General features: G+C 40.5%; 1 protein-coding gene across 2 annotated transcripts in view; it reads left to right on the plus strand.

Moving 5' to 3' along the window:
- cemip (cell migration inducing hyaluronidase 1) overlaps nucleotides 1-21,215 on the plus strand; it is a 211,604-nt gene that overhangs the window by 90,250 nt on the left and 100,139 nt on the right. For both annotated transcript variants that reach the window (XM_080493578.1, XM_080493577.1), the window contains one exon: nucleotides 15,201-15,384. In XM_080493578.1, coding sequence (XP_080349704.1) covers nucleotides 15,330-15,384 — 55 coding nt within the window. In that variant the 5' untranslated portion in view covers nucleotides 15,201-15,329. The remainder of the gene's footprint in view (nucleotides 1-15,200; nucleotides 15,385-21,215) is intronic.

Raw genomic sequence — 21,215 nt, forward strand, 5'->3', positions numbered from 1 at the left:
AATGTAACATAAACCACAGTTTCGGAGAATATAGAATGACTCTAATGATATACTAGTTAATAAACTATATTTGCTTCATTTTCAACTTGCAGCTCCAGACTTTTGGGTTAAAGCTTTTCTTTTGATCAGAAAGGTTGCAGACGTTTGTTATAGTCGTTGCATTGCAGTGGGCTGCACTTGTGACTCATGCATCTCGGATAACATTTTACAATGAAGTAAGGCATAAGACTGAGAAATTGCTAAAGATTCCCACACTCTTTTTCTGTCGGTATGATCAAAATTGATGAAAGTGTTGCTTTGCTGAGAGAATTAACTCATAACATGATATGAATTCCATTGGATTAGACTTTATCTTGCATTATGTTCAGGTCTGTAACATTGGTGCACGTGTTTTGTCCGATGAACTGAGTCCTCTGCTGCAGCCCCTCGATGAAAGCCCATGAGGGATCATATCCTCTTTATTGCATTAATGACTTCTGATGGTCATTTACGTGGCAGTAAAAATGGGCGAGGATCTGCGGAGGGCTGGTATGAATCTTGAGCCTGCTCACAATGGAAGGTCACCGGCCGGTGAGAGGGACCGACCATGATAAAGAATAAATCTGTCCCGTCAGCTGAGATGTCTGGCAAGTGAAACAAATGCGGTACAAGCTTATCAGATATTCTCGTTCCTGAGATCGGCTTCCTGTAGACTAGACGGGGATCAAAACATTTATCCAGACGAAAAAATATACATGGAAAAGTGAAGTGTGTGTGCGAAGTCAGCAGATCTCTCTTTTTTTTCCTCGTCGCTGCCTCCATCTGGCCGGCGTTTCCCTCGACCTCAAACAGAGCTAATACAACTCCCGAGTCCCACCCAACACTTTGTACTTCCCCTGAGGTATATTATTACAAACTATTCATGGACTTAATGCTTGTTTCTGAAAGAGATTAATTGGGAGTTTTTGTGACTGTTGAAGTCGTAAAAACATCTTTGAAAGTGTCCTCCACCCTCTGTTAACTCGCTGGGGAAATGTGTGTGTGTGTGTGTGTGTGTGTGTGTGTGTGTGTGTGTGTGTGTGTGTGTGTGTGTGTGTGTGTGTGTGTGTGTGTGTGTGTGTGTGTGTGTGTGTGTGTGTGTGTGTGTGTGTGTGTGTGTGTGTGTGTGTGTGTGGTGTAGCGAATGCGCTTCGGCAGAGAAAGTGGCAATTTCTCAGCGAAGTCCTTTCTTTTTCTTTTTTTTCTTACAAAGTGTGTGTGAGTTGTGTCAGAAACGTGCCAGCTTGTGTTGAAAATTTCACAGTCGCCCTGAGCTCATAAAGTGTCCAATAACCAGCAGGGCCTGGAAGCACATAAGCCACCGTATGGCTGCAGCGCTGCTTGTTGCCTCCAACATAAATCTGAACTTACAATCGATGTTGGAATTTTTTTTTATTTAATTTTTTTTTTTTTTTGGTATTTTTTTCTTCCTCTTCTTCTCTACCTCCAGTGGAATATGATATCAGTAGACGGGATTAATGTGCCTGCTCGTCTCGCTGGCGGTTGCTTTGGGGGCTGAAGGTGAAAGGCCGGACGTGTACGTGGGAGGTTATCGACTGACTCTGTCCACTGTGAACAGCCGGTGTTGTGATTACAGGCAGCAAGAGGGATGCTGTCTCACATTTATGTGGCTGCATCAATCCGTCTTTTCTACCTGCTTTATCCAACTTGTGCTGCTGTAACCAAACCCAGCTGACCCTGGTCTGAAAGCAGCTCGGATGCCTTGTCTGTCACACTTACGGGGAATTTAGAGAGATGGCGACTGATTTCACATGCTGCCAGGGTGAGTTTGTAAAAACACCCATAATGCAACAGCTGCGGGAGATGCTTTGTGAACGTTTCACAGTATTTTTCACCAGGTTTCATTAAAATTGTAATTCATGTTGAGATTATTGTGATTTTCCGTGATGACTGTTTGTTTTTATGAAAATATTGACATTTTTCATCACATATACGCTGCACCACAACAAAGAAAAACTAAACGTTTGTGCTCCAGACTTCTGCTCTCAATCACTAAAAATCAGTTGTGCAATTTTGTGTATCTATTAAAATTGATCTCACTTTTCTTTCACGTTGAAAATTTGGTTATGCTGAATTTATATAGCTTGCATGCACAGTGTGTAGAAACCTAATTTGCTGCAGTTCAGCCAGTATTTGGTGTATTTGCTTTATTGGTATATCTTGAGATCGCGATAACAATCACTTTGCAATATACTGTGTAGCCTATTTAAATACACCTGAAATCTGGTTCATCCCCTCTGTTATTTTAGGTGGTTTTCTAAAAACCTCACAGAAACTTTAAAATCAGACAAAAGGAACCATCTTTCCTGTCGCGGGCAGACGAATGATACTGCGTAACGGCGTTAATTTTTCAGGAGTGGGTTCTAATTGACACGCTGCTTTGACACAGTTGGCCGCAGATAACAAAACCTTTATTCCACTGTTTCTGGCTCTTAATTGGTCCTTCAGTGCTACAGAAAGCACAACACAGGTGCTGACATTGAATTGTGTTTCTGCTTTTGGTTTTTGAATGTGAAGTAGCTAGTTAATTAAGACTCAGGAATACCACCAAGAATGTCAAACAAACTTAGGATGTATTTTCTGACATAATTTACATAAATGCATTTCAATGCGCTATTTAGCTGAATACATTTGCATAATAAATGGGCGAAGGCTGAGAAGAATTGGAAGAAAAAATTAATAAAAACAACTGGATTAAAAATTTGGGACAGGAGAACTAATTTAATTTAGGTATGATTTAAGTATAAGCGCTGTTGGTGTTGCAAATACTTATAAAATACTGATACTTATTAAAGCGTAATCCGCTCAGATACAAGAGAGAATGTTGCGTTCAGCAATGCATTCTTTATTGTTGCTTGCTCTTCAAAACCTCCCACTTGGACCACCATAAGATACATTTCTCCTTCTGAAAAGTGGGACTCTTCCCACCTCCCAGTTTCTCAAAAACACAGATTAAAAATCAGGCAATTTCAAATTTTTATTAACTAACAAGATTGGGTACAAAATGGCACCATGGGCAAACATAGAAATAGCCCATCATGACTCGCAAACTTTGTTTTCCTACAGAGTTGTGCGGCGTTCTCCTGGTGCTTATCCCAATATCGCCTTTATAAATGACTGTGAGCCTCCTCTCTGATTCATTAAAACATTACAGTGAAGCCCAACACTGGCAGACACATACCTACTGTCACCAACATAGTAAAGAATGGGCCTTTACAATAGAAACCATGTGCAGTTTCTTAGATTTGCTCTGGATTCTTGGAAATACAGAATTCGAAAAAGTCAGTTTTGATCCTTTCAGACAAAGCAAAGCCTCAATGTCATCCCTGTGAGTTCTGATAAAATGTTTTCCTCACTAATTCAGCACACAAAATAGAGTTGGAATGAATATAGGTGACTGTTGGTTATAGTCAGTCAGGGTGAGATGTATGATCATGTTTGTGCAGACGTGTTGTAAAATTTCATATATTTATGGTGATTGTGATTCAATGATCAGTGACTGAAGATGAACTGTTTTGATCTGAAAACCAAATCTCATGTTGTTAAAGATGGATATTTTCCAATTGAAACCGAGTAACATACTTGAAAATGTATCATTTTGATCGTTATAATTGGGTCCATCCATCCATCCATCCATCCATCCATCCATCCATCCATCCATCCATCCATCCATCCATCCATCCATCCATCCATCCATCCATCCATCCATCCATCCATCCAAAGCATTGTTTACTTCCATTGTGTGCATTTGATTAAGGACTGCTTATTGCTGACACCAATAAAATAATTACTGGTTTTTTTTTCTTCCAAACCTCCTAATCACAGTCTTGGAGAGCACGTTAAGGAGACTTAGTGGCCGTCCAGACACAGTTTGGACGCTCCTCTCTAGTTCCACACTCGTAGACCCAGCAGTCCCGCTGGCCGACTCCCATGCAGAGCATCTCTGTTGCCAGCTGGCTGCTTCACGTCATGTTAACAGGCCGACTGAGGAATCAGAAACAGTGAGCGGGTGGTAAGACTTACTGACTCGCTGCCAGAGCAGCGTTAACACGGCAGTGGGAAAGCCGTATAAACACTTAGAACTGGGGGAAGTCAAAGCAGCACATGTTTTTCTTCGAAGTATTATTGATCGTGCAATAATGCATGACTGACACAGTGAAAAGGTAGATGCTTGATATGAAAATCCTCTGTCCATTAGGTTGATGTAAACACACCTGAACACAGTTCCCATGGGTCATCCTACTAGTTTGTCTCTATCACCATAGAGACAATCATATAGCAACGGGTTACAACTTCTGTGCTCGAGTTTGTGTGATTTCAGCGTGAGTTGATTCTTGAACTTTTCCTGTTTCTCTGACGCAATCAGAGGCTATTTTTAAATGCACACCAGTAATTCACTTATGGCCTCATTAAAGCTGTAATGCACATCAAGTGGAGAAGCTACTATATTTCTTGAGCACAAGATGGCATCTTAAAATCAAATCCACTGCAGTTTTTTCATCATCGTGACCAGAAACGGTTGAGTCCAGCTGCTTCATGATGCACGATGAAAAGTATTTTCTCCCATTCAATCTTTTGACGTAGTTTTCTTCTTTCCAAACTAATTAATGGAGCTCTAATAGCTGTTTTCAGTCAAGCACGCCTTAGTTTGACAACACACACAAACAGGCATAACTTTAGGACCACTTGCTCATATTGTTCACCATTTGGCTTCCCCCATATTCAATTCAATTTCATTCCTATTGCATCAAATATAGAAAGTCATCGAAAGGTACTTTTACAGAGGAAAACAACTAACAATACAAGGAGCGAAAAGGGAAGGTCCGACCGATTGTGTGGAGGGATTCAAACCCTGGTTCAGGTCGTGGTAGGGATTCTTTATTCAATATGAAACAAGCTGTGAAGCACAGTGTGTTTTGACATCTTTCTATCAGAAGAAGCGTTACGCTCTGCAGCCATTTGCTGCACCACCACCACCACCACCTGCCTCCACCGGCGCTGACCCCGTCACAGGTTCACTGCATTTCCATTGTTGGTGCACTTTAAATAGAATCCGACCACTGCAGACAATCCAGAAAAAGTGTAGTTTTTGAGACGTTCTGATCAAATTGTTTAGCCATCACAGTTTGGCTCTTATCAAATTGTATCGCATCAATTTCTAGGACGAAATGTTCACTTGCTGCCTGACACATTACATTTCAGGTTAATATAATTGCTCTGGTGAAGGTAGTAGATGCAGCATAAAAGTCAAGTTTCATCTTTGCTGCAGCACAATAGGGTAATGAGGACCGGGCGCCTCCATCCATGAATAGAGTTATAGCTCAGAGATATAAATGCTCACGGAGAAAGAAACTCATCCAATTTTTAATTTTCCAGCAAGCAGCCCATGCATGAGGTTTTTTTTATTTTTTTGGGGACAGTTTATAGCTGCCTCGGGTTATTCTAAAAGCAGGTCTGTCAGTGTGTTTTCCCCGAGAGTACATGTACATTAAATTATCGTATTGTTATTTGCTTATTCTTTACAAAATTGGTTGACATGATTGCTGTTTTTTTCTGCCTGAACTCTTTAGTGGATAGTTTTCCTGTTCAAAGTAAAGAGTGTTTCATTGTGGTGAGACAAATTAATGTTCAACTAAAAACAATCTAATCTTCATAGTGTGGTATATATAGAATAATCTGCATTGCTATAATGGTTTGTACTCTTACATACTGTAAGTTCATAAAAACATGCATCATTCTTGACATTTCACTGTATTTTGCACTGGAAGGTTTTAATTAAAATTGGCTTTATCTTCAGATTGTAGTCATTTTCTGTAATAATTGTTTGTGTTTTGTGAAAATATAGACATTTTTGTCACATATACTCAAAAACAAAAACTTTAAAGTTCAAATTTAAAGGTTATAATGGCACTATTTTACAAGTTTAACGTACTGAAAATTAAATTGGGCTGCATTGTTTGTAATAAATTGTTTGTACACGAGTCCAGGGGCCTGACCGGAATAAAGTAGGTATAAGATGGAAAGGTAATTAGAGGGCACATACGTGTTTCTGATTTCTCAAAGCTACATATTCCAGTCTTGATGCGTCAAAAGGGCTTATATGTTGGTGTTGTTATCAAGTTATTTACAGCTGAGAACACTAAGTTCTACAGAAGTTGAGTTGCAATCACACAATAAGCTTGAAAGCAGTGTTCACGCTTAAAAAAGATCAAGCTTCAGAGTTATAATTTTCCTCCATGTTTTTTTTTTCTTCAGATAAAAAACAAACAAACTCATGCATGAGAATTGCTTTGGCACACATATACTGTAATATATTCTGCTGTGTACTAACTGCACAATGCATGTTGGATTACTGTGGAATTGATTATCCTCACCAGCATTTCACATTTCCTCTGCTATCCACATCAATTACAATAAACTGTAATTGATGTGCATCACGTACTGTATTTACTTATGGCTCTTTGAACCATGTTGCATTCCAACTTCCATTCAATTCTATTAAAACTGCATTTGCAAGCAAAATAAGACCTCAACTAACAGACTCAGTACATTTGTTTTAAATAAAAAAAAAAACATCCATTGACACCCATCTTCCCAGTCTGATACCCATCTGTTTGCTGCAGCATTGTGCCCCTCACTCCGCCATCACTTTCATTGACTGTTGTCCTTCAACGCAGTCCAGCCGTCTTTATTTTCTTTATTTAAAGCGGGTCCTCCGCTGTCTAGACCAGTTGAAATGAAAAAAAGAAATGACTTGATCATGCTGATAACAATAATCCACTGTCTCTTTGCATTGTTGGTTTTCCTTTGACATCATTGCATCGCATTCAAGTGAAATGACAGTAAAAATCTGCAAGGAGTCGCAGGCACTGATAAATTTGGCAGTGAAAAGTATTACATTATCACCGAATTCATCAACTTGCCGTTTACATGCTAAAGGAATTCCTGACTGGAGGGAGCCTACAACCTTTTCAGTCCCTACAATCTGTTTGAGAGGAGCTCTTAAGTCCCTGCTAGGTGCTTTTCATCTCCTTCCTTCATGAGAGGAAACCAGTGGAGCCAAATGACAGTGATTGGGATGAGGCAAGGGCTGTGTTTGACATTCATGTAAACAGTTGGGAAATTGCTTTTCCAGCTTGGAAAATTCACACGAACACCTCCAAACATTTGTGGACACACTCATCCTCACCAGCATAGAAATATATTTGAAATAAAGCGCAGGCCTGCTCTCTCTTCTTTTAAAAAACTTCCTTTCATTGACAGAAAAAAATAATTAATTTGTGTTAGTTTGTACGATCTTAGTAAAGTAAAGCTTTGGGCCTCTCCTCTGATCATTACCAGTTTCCACAGGACTTTCTAGATGTTTTCCTGACAACATTTTTCATGTGTGAACCGTCGTGAGTTTCAAGGATCTTTGGTGGGAGTTATTGAAAGTCTTGAGCTGTCTAAGCCCTCGTTTACATAACAACGTCTTCAAGTGAAAGCTGAGAACGTTTTGGCTATCAAGGTGGAACTTTTTGTCAGTGCTCTGACTCAGGCCCCGTTTACACGACAATGAAATCGAGTGTATCCGCAAAGCTTTCTTCACTTTTGGGGGGGTCCGTTTACACGGCACCAGTGTGCGTATCCACTGTATCTGCAAAGTTTTTATACCGGCTCACAAGGTGGAAAGATTCTTTCACGGCCGCTATTCCCTCCTGCAGAGACTAACCGGAGGCTACAGAGCCTGTTACTCTCTTACCTCTCTCCCCCTCCCTCCTGCTCATCCAGTTGTAAACAAACATGGCGGCCGCGTAGTGCTAAGACCCGCGGTCCATATTCTAGTTTTATCGTCCAGATCAGTAGTTTAATAGTTGAGACTCACCCCTGATAGCATCCGATGCATCATCAGTCCATACGGCTGTCGGGTGCTCTCCATTTTCTTCAAGTTTATAGCGTATTGTTCTCTGCACACACGTCCGTGTAGTTTCATTACAAAATCAAGCAACAGCGCCCTCCTGTGGCCCGGCATACTAACTACATCGTTGTCTCTGTGTCCGCTGCTGCAGTGTAAACACACTCCTTTTGTTTTTGCGGATTAGGTGTTGCCACGTGAAACGTTGTCGTGTAAACGGGGCCTCAGTCTCCATGGAAATGGGGGAAGACGCAACTTTTTGAAACGCTGCACATACTTAGTAGATGGACAATCACAACAACGTTTCCTCCAGACTCTCATGATTCCCAGTCCATATTCTCCATGGACTCCACGATGTTGTCGTTTCATAGTTGACAGTCACCTTAATGGCAATCCAACTTCCATCTGTCCATATGAATGTCTTTGTCCTTGCCGTTGTTAATGTTTATAGCATATTATTCTTAGCGTGCACGTGTGTGTGGTTTCATTACAAAATCAACAAACAGGACCAACTCATCGCCTTGCATGCTAACTCCATCGTTTTCAGTGTTTCTGCCATTTCTGTGTAAACAAACATCCTTTTCAACACTAAACTTATCTGAAACCAAAACGCAGAACTAATGCGTTATCACTTGAAACGTTCTCGTGTAAACGGTGCCTAATAGTGCTCAAACTTGCACTGTAGACTCTTCACCTGAAGCTCATACACTGAACAAGTTTTTTTTCCTGCCAAGTCGGGGGGCCTCTTGGCCCCGACAAGACAGCATGTGAGCCCGCTCATGAGACAACAGTAGTCATAAGGCATCAGTGGGAATACACAAGGGGGTCACTGTGAAGCGTTCTGTAATCACTCTCGCATTTACTTCCACACCACCAGATGTGTGGGTCAATCCAGGTCCCTCGGGAACTGAATGAATTTAGATCTCACAGTTGCAACAATAAATCCAGTCCAGGAATCAATGTCGTGGAAGCTCTGAGCTGGCCCACGTGTTTTATCGTTTTCCCAGTTTACAGATTAATGTGTTGAAGAGTTGATTTGAATCCACAAAAGCACTTCCTGTCTTCACTGTATCAGCTACACTGAAGTAAGAAAATGTATCGTGTTGCGTCATCATCACGAGTGCATGTCCACCTCATTAATTCTGTGGGAAGCAGAGGACATGGAGAAAGTTTTCAAGGGATTAAACAAGAAAGGTCTCTCAACTGTACAAGTGTACGCTTTCTTTGACTCCTCTGGTTTTCAGTAAAAAAAAATTCAATTCATTTCAATTCAACTTTATTTATATAACACCAAATACAACACAGTCATTTCTAAGTACTTTTAACAGAGAAAAGAGAAAAACCCAACAATCCACATGAGCAAGCAGATTTATTTGTGACTGTGGAAAGGAAAAACACCCTCTAACAGGAAGAAACCTTGGCAAAAACCAGACTCAGAGGTGGCGGCTTTCTGCTGGCCGGGATAGAGGAGAGGAAAGGATAGGATAGACAGAGAGATAGATGAACCTTGATTTGGGTAAGGGGGCAAGAAGCAGACCCGGGTAAAGAATCTATGTTAAGATGAAGGCACATGTGAACTTTTCTATCAGATTTCTTTTAATCACATTTGTCTTGGACAGCTCTTGTCGTCCATGAAGGAATTTTAAATTACAATTTATTTCCATTTTTATGCAAAATTGAATTGATTTTGTACATCTAACAACTGACAACTCTACATGTCATGGTGTTTCCATTACTTTGAATCTTTTTCTATCCTGAAATGATCATCGGGTTTAGAGTTGTTTTGATTCCATTGGCATGCGATGCAAAACATTAGTTTGTGCAGGTGCTTCTTGATAATGTGCAGGTGAAGGACAAACACAGCATTTACTGAGGCACAAAATGAAGAAAAGCCTGAAATTACACAACACTGGTATTTACCTGCCACTGGCTGTCATAAAGGTGTGTTATTTGACTGGAATGGTTTCTAACTGGAGGTTTATATGACATCAAGATTACTGAGAATTGACCAAGCAGATTTCTATGAACGTTTATGTCAGGGAACAAAACCATTACCAAAACTGCCACAGTTTCACATTGAGAGAAGACATTTTGTCCTCCAAACTTTAGGTGTGCTTTCCATCAACAAACCCCAATCTGGAGTCTGAGACCTGAATCTGGGTGGATTTCAGAAAAAATGTGATTGAGGGTCATTTTTTATCGTTTCGATAACTTTGAAAATATTCTCAGATACATAAGGTGGATACGATAGCTGATTTGTTTTCTCTGAAACGACTCTAAACCACTCCAAGTCAATGATTCCTCTTCAAACAGCAGATTAGAAACTAGGTCTAACAAACACGTCAATTACCTCGTACCTAAATCATTCAATCTGTAATAACTTACTGAAACGGCAGCAACCACAGCTCTCATATTTGCTAAAATGGGCTCTTTGCCAGCAAGAAGAAATGGAGTCTTTCATGGTCTTTGCTGGCACTGCAGCGCTGGGATTACTCTGCTGCTCGAGATACTCATTTGATACTGATATGCACAGGAGACTGCCAGGGAGAAATGTTTATCTGTGATTAGTAGACAACTGTGACCTGTGAGCATGCAGACAAACATGTAAACAGATAAACAGTTGCTTTTGCGCACATACAGGAAGGCATCTGCACAGAGATGAAGTGCTGGAAGAGGAGATAGAACAACAAACACAACTGGATGAGGCGTGAGGCTGCGTTTGGCTCATTAAGTTAGTGGGATCAGTGTGTCGCGGTAAACAGGACGGTGAACCGCAGCCGACTGCGCCGAGAAACTCCCCGGCAACTCCTTCACCCGCAGTCAAACAGCAAGCTAATTACATGATAAAATAAATGACGATTAATTATTATAGTGTTCCTTTATGTCCACAACATCTCGGTGAGCTCTCCACATGGCAGCATGAGCTAATTAAATCTAATCAAAGCCAGCAATGGGATGCTGCACAGTTCACAGCGGATCAGCCAATTTTCTGAGAGGTCACGCGATGGCAGGAGTATCTCCACCAGGCAGAACCACCGTTCCATTATTTAATCTGCAATAAAGACCTTCAGTGAGCACCTAAAACTGATAATACCGCTGGTTGTGCCTTCTTTTTATATCGCCTGCTGTATGTGAAGCGGTGGAGTTCAGGGAGAGTTTGCAGACGGCTGCCAGCTTGGCGTCTTCCAGGACAATTTTTCCACACTCTCCCTTTCTGGCTCCGGAAAAATGTTAATGCCACTTTTTAGATCCTGCAGAACTACACCACCATTGTTTTTGTCAACAGAACATTTTTGAATGTCATGGTCGTTCTCCAGGAAAATGTGCCTTTTTGTAGGAACACAACACTTGTCAGGTGAAAAAAATGCAAAGCGAAACACCTACTTACGTCTATTTAAGGATTAAGAAGCGGTTTTATGGTAAGAGCGTGGTTAGGTAAAGGTCAGGATTAGAGTCAGGCACTTAGTTGTAATGGTTAAGGAAAGGGTAAGGTGCTGGGGAAGGTATTACACCAATGGAGGAGCCTTATTGACCCAGCAACCTGTGTGTGGGCGTTGTATTGCTCTCTTGAGTGTCTAAAGCCTCTAAAGACCAACACTTATTAGTCTAACCGGCCTTGCTCAATACTCATAAAGCCTAGAGTGCATTTAAAGGTGAAATGTGGTTGAACTCATGGATAAAAACATGTTTTTGAGTCAAACTGAAACTAAAAGTTCAGGTCATGGCGAGGACAGAGCAGTTGGGTCATTTTTGCCCCACCTCCGACCGCCCCCTCCCCCCTCCCTCCTTTTTTCACCAAAATACCTTTATGTAATCCTTTATATAGCAACAGATTATGTGGCATAATTCACAATATAACATTGCCGCTTTATGCTAAACATATACACAGCAAACCTGCTCCTTGTTATGACACATGGCAATTCTAATTTAATTAATGGATGGATGGATGGATAGAGAGATACTTTATCAATCCTGACTGAACTTCATCTCACTGAAATGCAGTACTATAAAGTATATGTTTAATATCTTTAATATGTCTTATTCTTTCTAAGTGTAAAGTTGACAACATTTTCCTAATCCATTGCTTGGTAGTTGGCCGATCATTTCATTTCCATAACAATGTGATTCACATTTTGTACTGATCAGGTTTAGGTTTAAAAGTATCCTCCTATTTTTACTGTAAGTATGACTTTCTGAGTATAAAATAAACACATATAATCTCAATAAAGACAACTTGTTTTGCCTTCAATTAAATACCGATTACATTCTATTGCCGTTTTCTGCTGTTTCTGCGAAATAAAGCGTCCATTGAAATGTAGCCTCGGGATATTTTGGGGGGGTTTAAACGGACCGTGGCAGGGAAGTTACTTCAGAGATTACTGGTCTATAGCAGCCAAGCCTTCTTAGCAACATTGCCGTTTGATCTTTCGACGTCGCCTCTTCCTGTCACTGTGCTGCAGAATTCGCCGGGCGATGGATTGTTCACCATGAGTTGGGTTCAGACCATCATGAGACAAGTTTGGTTTTACCCGACTGTAGATGACTTGTTGAAATAGTATTCCTGCTTATTACGTGAGGAACCATCATTCCAAAGGTCCAGAATACTGTTGTCTGCAGTGCTACTGAATACGATTAAATCAGAGAAAACTTAATTCAGCAAAGACATGGATTAAAGACAGGGTTAGTCATCATTAAAAGTCAACTATGAGTTGAATTTTGAAATGAATGTAAGTCAATGCAGCATCCTCCTAAAGGTATTGAATACTCGAGATGTGTGTGTGTTTATGTGTGTGCAAATTCTAGTGTTGATGTCATTCGCCGAGGAATTGCATTGACCTTATCTCAGACTTGTGCTTGGCTGGAGGCTTTGACTCGCAGTCGCTCAGTGTTCAGTGTTGGGCAAAAACATAAACAATGATTCTGCTGTTTTTTCTGAGACTCAGCTGTGTCATGACTCAGAAATGTGATATGACGGAAAACACATCGATTCAAATGGGATATGTGAAAGGCAACTGAGAGGAAATAAATCGATTTTCATATTAGAAGAGAGGGACCGTGAAGAAAGGGAGTAAGACTGTACTGATTAAAGATACGGCATCAACATTCAGAGTCAGATTCAAGTGTCACACACCTGCAAGGTTCAGCAGTTCTACATAGTGGCACTGTACAAGTTCACTAACAAAGGGACCTGGAACATTTTCAGTCTTCAACTTTGTAATCTCTACTCGTTCATTGGTACATTGCAGCTTTCTTCTCCATCACAAGGTGATGTAGAGTCATGAAAAAAATGCACATTCAGTTGTCCTCCTGAGAGACGTCAATCAAAGTTTCATTGTGCTTTTTCTACAGTTACAATCATGAGTCATTCATTCATTCTGCTTAAAGTTACTTTACCAGAAAAAAAAGAAAATCTGTGAAATCTACTTCCCATAAAAGGAATCACTTCTGCACAAAGATTAAACCAATACATGAAAACAAGACCAATACCAACCATTTCCACAAATTTCCAACCTGCAGTTGGATAAAAAAAATCACACAGAAGTCGATATGTTTACTAACAAACTGGAATTCATAACCATGTAACTGTGCTCATGTTTCGCTTACTGGTGTCGTCTTTGCTTGACTTTATCGCTGCGGCAGCTCAAGCCAAAATATTGCTATTTGAGTGATTCAGCCCAGAAAAAAAGCCAGACTTTCTCAAAGAAAGTATTGAAGCCATCACAATAGTTTTAAATGTCATGAGACACAATGGGTTTTTTTCCAGTGCAGATCGAGATCGAGTGTACAAACAGGATCTCGTGATACAATGCCTCGGGAAGCTTTGGCCGTTTCCGAGGCCGCAAGATGTCAACAGACATGGGATTTTTTGTGAAGTTTAAATGCAGGAAATACACATTTGTATGAGTTTAATGACGAATTTCCCTCCAAAAAGTATTGACAACGTATTAGAGATGTATATCAACAACTAATACTGGGTGCATTTTTAATTCAGAAAAGTTTTTGTTTACATGGAATTATTTGGAAATTGACGTCCATTTACACAGAAATGCTGCAAATTATGTAGTTAACATGTTGAGCCACCAGTTGGAGCTGTTGGTTGTTTTTCTAACGAAACCAGACATATGCGTAGAGAACAATGCGCTGTAAACATGAACAATAGGAGAACACGGGCATTCGTGTGGACAGAAGACCAAGTTGGATTGTTATTACGGCGACTCTCAGTCGAAGCGTTTTCAAAAAGTTCCAAGTTGAGAGCCATTATAAAAAAAGGTGCATTTTTTTTTAGCTCTGAGCAACGCTGTCGTGTAAATGGACCCCAAAACACAACAGAGGTTTTCCTTTCTCACCGTTTCACCATTTTCTCCATTAAACAGGGCCCAAGTATTGCTAAAAACTGTGGAAATATAATATTACTAGTGGCAATTGGGCAATTTATTTGCAAATAAAACATTACACTGTTGCTCTTTTATAGTTTTCTGGTCTGAATTATAAATTAAGTGTGCTTTTGCTCGATTTTAATGTTTGAAGTTAAATTTAAATGCATATTGATGAGCTAAAAATCACATCTGTACAGACTTTAATAAATCACTGTCATAAACGGTAGAGTTGAAATTTTAATTCTCAGTAAGTGCCCTATGAAGGGTTAATTATTCATACACTGTATGACTTTTTTGCATATTCTGACCGAGATGCACCTGAGAGCACCACTCATGAGCACACAAGTGAGAAAATAAATTATCATCCAACAGGCACTTGAATGCAACATAAGCAGCACCCTGCAGCCGGAAATAAACACAAAGCGCTGTACTGAAGACTGATAACATCTCAGCTTGTTTACATTCAAATAATTCATTTGGATTTTACTGTAACAAAACACAAAAGTCTACGCACACACCTTGGTAGGCAAGACTCACATCATGTCACTATTGCTGGGATAAACAATATAAAAACAATATAAGGAAGGAGACGGATTGAAATAACTGGTAACGTGGGTTTTTATGTCCTCTATAGAAAGCCACTCAGCCATGTATTTGATGAGCTATATAATACTGAAATTACTATGTCCATCTCTGAGCAATACATAAGCAGTGGAATCTCCTATTAGAGTGTCTTTGAGTTGATGTTCCGAAAGGCTTTGCTAGTGCATGACACGGCTGTCCAGAAATATGACAGACGTCCTGCTATGCCCGCGCTCCAGGTAGTCCTCTAGAATGGCCCATTTGTACACGTCTTCCTGACTCTTCTGCATTTCAATGTGATTTTGTAGGTGCCCTTGGTGGCCTCCCTCTGTGAACTTGGCACTTCATCCTCCGACGCTCCATCTGAAGCCCACTGGGCGGTCCGGAGTCGCCTTTGAAGGCCTCAGGTGTGAAGCTGGTCAGCAGCGGGCTCAGCGATGAAGATATGTGTTGTGTTTCTGGCAGCTCTGCTGCTTCCCAGCATCCAAGCGGGTAAGTCAAGGTTATATTTTATTTATTTATTGACCACCAGTCAGTAAATTAGATTTGAATACTTTTAAAACAGAGATGTGATAGACATTTTAGTTCAGGGGGCTTAACTGTTTTAAATCTGTTTCTATTGACTTTTTTTTTACCAATATAAAGTGAAATACAAATAAAATGCATTATTATTATTATTATTATTATTATTATTATTATTATTATTATTATTGTTATTGTTATTATTATTATATTATTATTATTATTGTATAGCCCAATTCCATCTTGAGTGGACCAAACGAGGAAAATAGCGCCATAATAACCCTTTAAATTTAAACTTTAAAGATCTCAGGAAGAATTGCTGTTGATGACAATGATGACTTCTTGGCATGATACAGCTTTCGGTTGTACAGCAAACTGGACATTTTCTGGAAATGACCATGAGCCCATGCAGCAGGGACTCGTGTATCTTTTTAATGAAGTGCTGCCTGCAGGGCTTGAATCACCAGCATCCATTACTGAACCTCAGCCTTGTTCGTTACACACAAAGATTGGTGAAGCACAGGTCATCTTTTCTTTGGACAGACTCTACTTCTCAAAAATGCTCCTTTTATACCAAGTCGTGATATTCTTGTGTGTCTCACGTGAAAGATTTAGGCTCTGGTTACACAACATTTCAACTGAAAATGCATCGTTTGTGCTTTAAAATAAGAAGTAATGTTGGCTGACTGCTGTTTCTTTTGCTTTCCAGCCAGACATTAGTCTCAGTTATCACTTGTTACTTTGGCGACTCTCATTACTGAGTTCGTCTCATGACTACACGCCTGCTGTCCGACATCAGCGGTAAAGTGCACCCAAACATTACACCTGTAACATCTGCTCCGTATGTAAACAACATGAGCTGTCAGCAGCTATGATGGATTAGTCCTTGAAACACCCTGAATGCGGCACGTCACATTGATACCAAAGCCCTGGAGTCTCTTTGACATTGATGGAGAGCACTTGTTGGTGGCCAACAGAACAAGAAGGTATGCTAATGTGGACATGTGCTGTATGCAGAGTTCCAAACTACATAAATCAAAAAGCAAGTTTAGGATTTGACAAGAGCACTTTGAGTAAACAAGTTCCACTTTCAGATCCGCTTGCCTGAGTTGTTTTTAATCACTGTTGCTCTCAAATGCACCTGAAAGCTTCAGGACAACCCACCATGTAGAACTAAAGGTTTTTCTTTTCCTTCACTCAAAACAACAATGTTCCGTAGAGGTGACTGTCAAATATTTCAAAGCCTCCCCCAATACCCCCACCACCCCCCCACCCCTACCCCATTCCACCATGAAAACAGTGTTCCTGTCACTCTCAATGACTGACAAAAATAACAAACAGCCGTCTCAAATGCACTGCTCAGCAGGTACAACTGAAGTGAGCACAAAGAGTCTCTTTTGCTCTGTGCTGCTGGATGTGTGCTATGTCCTTTTTAAAGACCCGAGAGTTCCTCATCAAATTGAGATGTTCCAGAGTACCAGCACTGACAAACAGTCCCAAAGAGCTCTACTCGGATTTCATCTATCTGAAGAGGATTAGTCCAGATACACTGCAGTGCGCCTCCGACTACTTTGTACTGAACCACCATCATGCTTTGGTTACCTTTGGGAATTCTAATCTACATGAAAGTATTTTTGTTGGTATAACCTGTGTTGGGATTAACTATAATGAAGTAATATGATTCTGTAAAGCCTCTGCTTTTGACAGAAATTGAAAGTGCTGAGGCATTTTCCATTGAGTTTGTATCAATATAAAACAAATATGTACATGTGAACCAGGGCCAAGCACCCCATTTCATGTGCAGAACCAGCCCAGGGGGATACTCACTAAAATATAAAAAGTGCTTGAAAGCCAAAAAGACTAAAAGTCACACAATAACCTAGAATCACTTTGAATTAGGCAATTTCATCATAGAAATGAAGTTGAATAAAGAGCAGACAGAATAAAGCAGACGGAGGAAATTGAATCGTATAAGTTATGTATTGGATGAATTGGAGATGTATTTGACTGCTCCCAGAGGGCAGCACCTCTCACTCCTCATTGGACTTCTACCCTGCGTCATGTACTTTTTCGCCATCGTATTTAACATACTACCCTGGTTACTGCGGATGCTCGTAACATCCCCTGCATCTTTAAAATTGTATCCAGATTTATGCTACAGGTGTCATTTCTGTATGTTTCTTTTCCGTTATCTTCACTGTTGAAAACATCAAATGTAGCAGGGAGACACGCAAACTGGGGCAGTTACAACTTGAACGTCCCCTCGAAATGTGCAGTCCTGCAGGCTTTACGTTTTTACTCTGAAGCTCCATTTACGCAACATTTTCAAGTGAAAACAGAAATGTTTTTTCCGTGTAAGGGACAACGTTTTTAAAACAGTTGTGTAAATGTGAAACTTTTCTGAAACAAAAATGAAAAAATGACATGTAAACAAGGGCTGTGTCAAAAAAACCTCATAAAATGACAATGTTATCTTGAAATGAACATTAGGAAGTAGGTAGTGTGATGCGTGACTTTCACCTGGGGTGGAGAACGAAGGCTGCTGTCAGGTCATGAAATGATTCTGCTCATGGATTCTCATGCCCTTTATCAAGCTGTTTTCTCAGGTTGAGAGAAAGCTTAGACAGAAAAACTGAACCGAAGTGAAGTGAACGGCAGAGTACCGGTCATTCGAGGACTCCCAGTACTCTTCATAACACACATACACACACACTCAGATGCACACTCATCCACTTCCAATGGGTAATGGTATATGATAAAAACATATGCATATAAAAATACTTGACATAAACACGCGCTCGCGCACTGGAGTCTTGCAGATCTTGTGGGAAAGCATTCTTCACCTCCTGGCTGCTGTTCAAACCGGCATCAAGCCAAGCAAGGCCACAACCCATCCTGCCCCTGTTCAGTGCAGTGTGTGTCGTCCTGTGTGTGTGTGTGTGTGTGTCTGTGTGTGTGTGTGTGTCTGTGTGTGTGTGTGTGTGTTTTGTGTTGAACCGCTCCAGGCGTTAGAAAAAGTTCTCCTATTTTAAACTGAACACATATCTCCACTTTCCCCCCTATTTCTTTCTCCCTGCCTCGTTTTATTGCAGCCTCTAATCACAGCCACAAGAGCTTCTCAATCAGATCGACGTTTTATTGAAGGTTCAGCGCTGGGGCCGCATATCAATGAGAAGCTCGAACACAAAGGAATCCTGTGACATCATTATTAAGAACCATAAGTAGAAGTAATATGAGATGCCTCCATTTAATGGGCAGTTTGCTTCCCGTCAGGCAAACACTGGCTTCAGATAAATTAACTTTCATTTTCTTTTATGGGTTTAGGAAATTGACTCACCTTTTCTGCTCTTAAACTGGTTGTTTAAACTTGTTATGCATTTCAGAGTATGAGGTTCACTTCGTCCATCCTTCCATTTCTGTCCCCCACCTTCTCCCAAGTTATTTGATAGGAAGTCATTCTAACCAAAAAGATATAATCTCTCCAGAGTGTCCTGGGCCGACCTGGAGGCCATAAATCAGTTGGTCGTAACTGGTGGACCTCTGCTGAGAGGCAAGCAGGAAGTATCCTGATACCTGATCCACCTCAGCTTGGTTCTCTTAAGGTGGAGGAGTAACAGCTCTACTTTGAGATTGATAAACTCCTCGTGCTGTCATGAAGAGAGAAGCCTGCCACCTTCCCATCAAATGGAGGCAACAAGACGACATCATCTGCAAACATCAGCGTGCCATCCTCCGAGTTCCCCACATGATACCCTCCTGGCCTCAACACCATGTCCTTGAAAATCACATATTAGTGTGGAGGCTTGGTGGAATCCCACACTGTTTTTCCTTGTTTTGTTTTTTTATTTGTACACGTAGCTTCTTTTGAACTTTGGTCATCTGCTGCACTGTGTTATATCAGGAATAATATTACGGCTGATGTTTTATACACATATACACAGTTCTGAGCTTTGGTGCCAAGAACAAAAATCATGTCCAAGTTTACAGTTCAGCTCAGACAGAAGTAATCTAGGAAACACACTTTCATAGCCAAGAATATGCAATGCAAGGAAAAGCCTTTGCTCCCCTTTGACAACAGAGAGATTCATAGTTAAACAGGAATTAACAAACCAAATAGACAAAGCAGACCCAACCACAAGGTTCAAAAACAGGACAGGGTCAATACCAGAACCATAACAGCAGATGTAGGAAGAATAGTCTGGAATGCAAAATAGTCCCATGCACGGCAACGGATTACACAGAAGAGGGAACATATGTAGACAGAAGGAATGTGGAGATAAACACGTGAAACAATTAGGGATTGAAATCACAGAGGAAGATACAAAGGTATTATCAGACAAGCACCAGTCTGCCCAATCCTAATAAAAGACATATAAGACGTCAAAAGTGCACATACATAGATATGGACCATGAAGCAAAATAAAACATGAACCATGAAACTCAAGCTTGAAGCTTGACTAGAATCAAGACTGGACACGGCATCAGCAGTCCCTGACACCATTAGAATAACTGATCTTTATCTGAGGCCGTCTAGACAAACATTATGGGCTTGACCTACCCCTCATTCAGCATTAATGTATTTTCAAACCATGTAAAGCAAGTTGTGTTAGAAAGTTCCTCTGTCAATGCTTCATGAAGCTTTCAGTTTTCACCTTCTCCATGCGTACGACGGAAGACAAAATCAATAACCTCCATCAAGCTATCCTCGTGTCTGCGTCACTTCGGTCCCGTTTACATGACGTGAAAGTGATAACAGGAAACTTTTGTTGCATTTTCAGTGTCCGTTTACATGACAACGGTGCCTGGGGTAACTTAAAAAAAAAAATAAGGCTTCCAAGGTGGAACTTTTCGATAACGCTTTGAGTCAGTCTCTGTGGAAATGAGGGGAAACACAACTTTTTGGAAATGCTGCTGATGAGCATGCGCGAGCAGAAGGACATTAACAAGGCTGCCATTGTGGCATGGCAGGACTCCCAGTCCATATTCTCCTGGGACTGGGTAGTTTTATTGTCAACAGTCACCGTAATAACAATCCTAATCGGTCATCCATCCATTCAAATATCCACGTACTCTCATTGTTAATGTTTATAGTGCATTGTTTGTGTGGTTTCATAACAAAAACAAACACAGCACCACCTTGTGACCTGGCATGCTTTACTCTCTTTTTCAGTGTTGCTGCTGCTTTGCTGTGTAAATTGACATTCTTTTTTAAAACATTGCGTATACGAAAACATTTCTAAAACAAAAACACAAAAACAATATGTTTTCACTTTGTAATGCTGTCATGTAAATATAGCCTTATATAGTCAGTGACTTGTAGAGCAACTTTTTACATGTTGGTGACCTGCAGTACAGTAAGATTGGTTAGAACCAATAATGGAAGCAAATGTTGAAAACCCCTTACCCCTGAAATGAATTGCTCTACTGGTTTATACAATGAGGGGCATAAATCATAAGGAAAATTCCATTGAGCAGCACAAAACCAAACTGTCTGGCAACGATCTCCTGGTAAACACCTACTGTATGTCTCCAAAGTTTCTTGCTCCTTGTTGAACTATTCAGGTCTCTATGGAAGTCACACTCTACCTGAGAAGAAACCACGTCCTGCCTTTATTGGGCCTTGCAGCTAATGTGTCCATAAATGCCACAACTGAAGCCGCTGCCTGCATGATGCTTGATTTCCCTTGTTCACAGTTTAATTCAATCAAAGTTTTACAATCCCCCCTCGTGTGGAAATGGGCCTTTTGAAAAACAAACATCAAAATAATACCGGGGGAGAATCGGAAAAGCAAATAAGGATG

The sequence above is a fragment of the Lipophrys pholis genome, assembly GCF_963383615.2.
Source record: "Lipophrys pholis genome assembly, chromosome: 2".
Lineage (NCBI taxonomy): Eukaryota > Metazoa > Chordata > Actinopteri > Blenniiformes > Blenniidae > Lipophrys > Lipophrys pholis.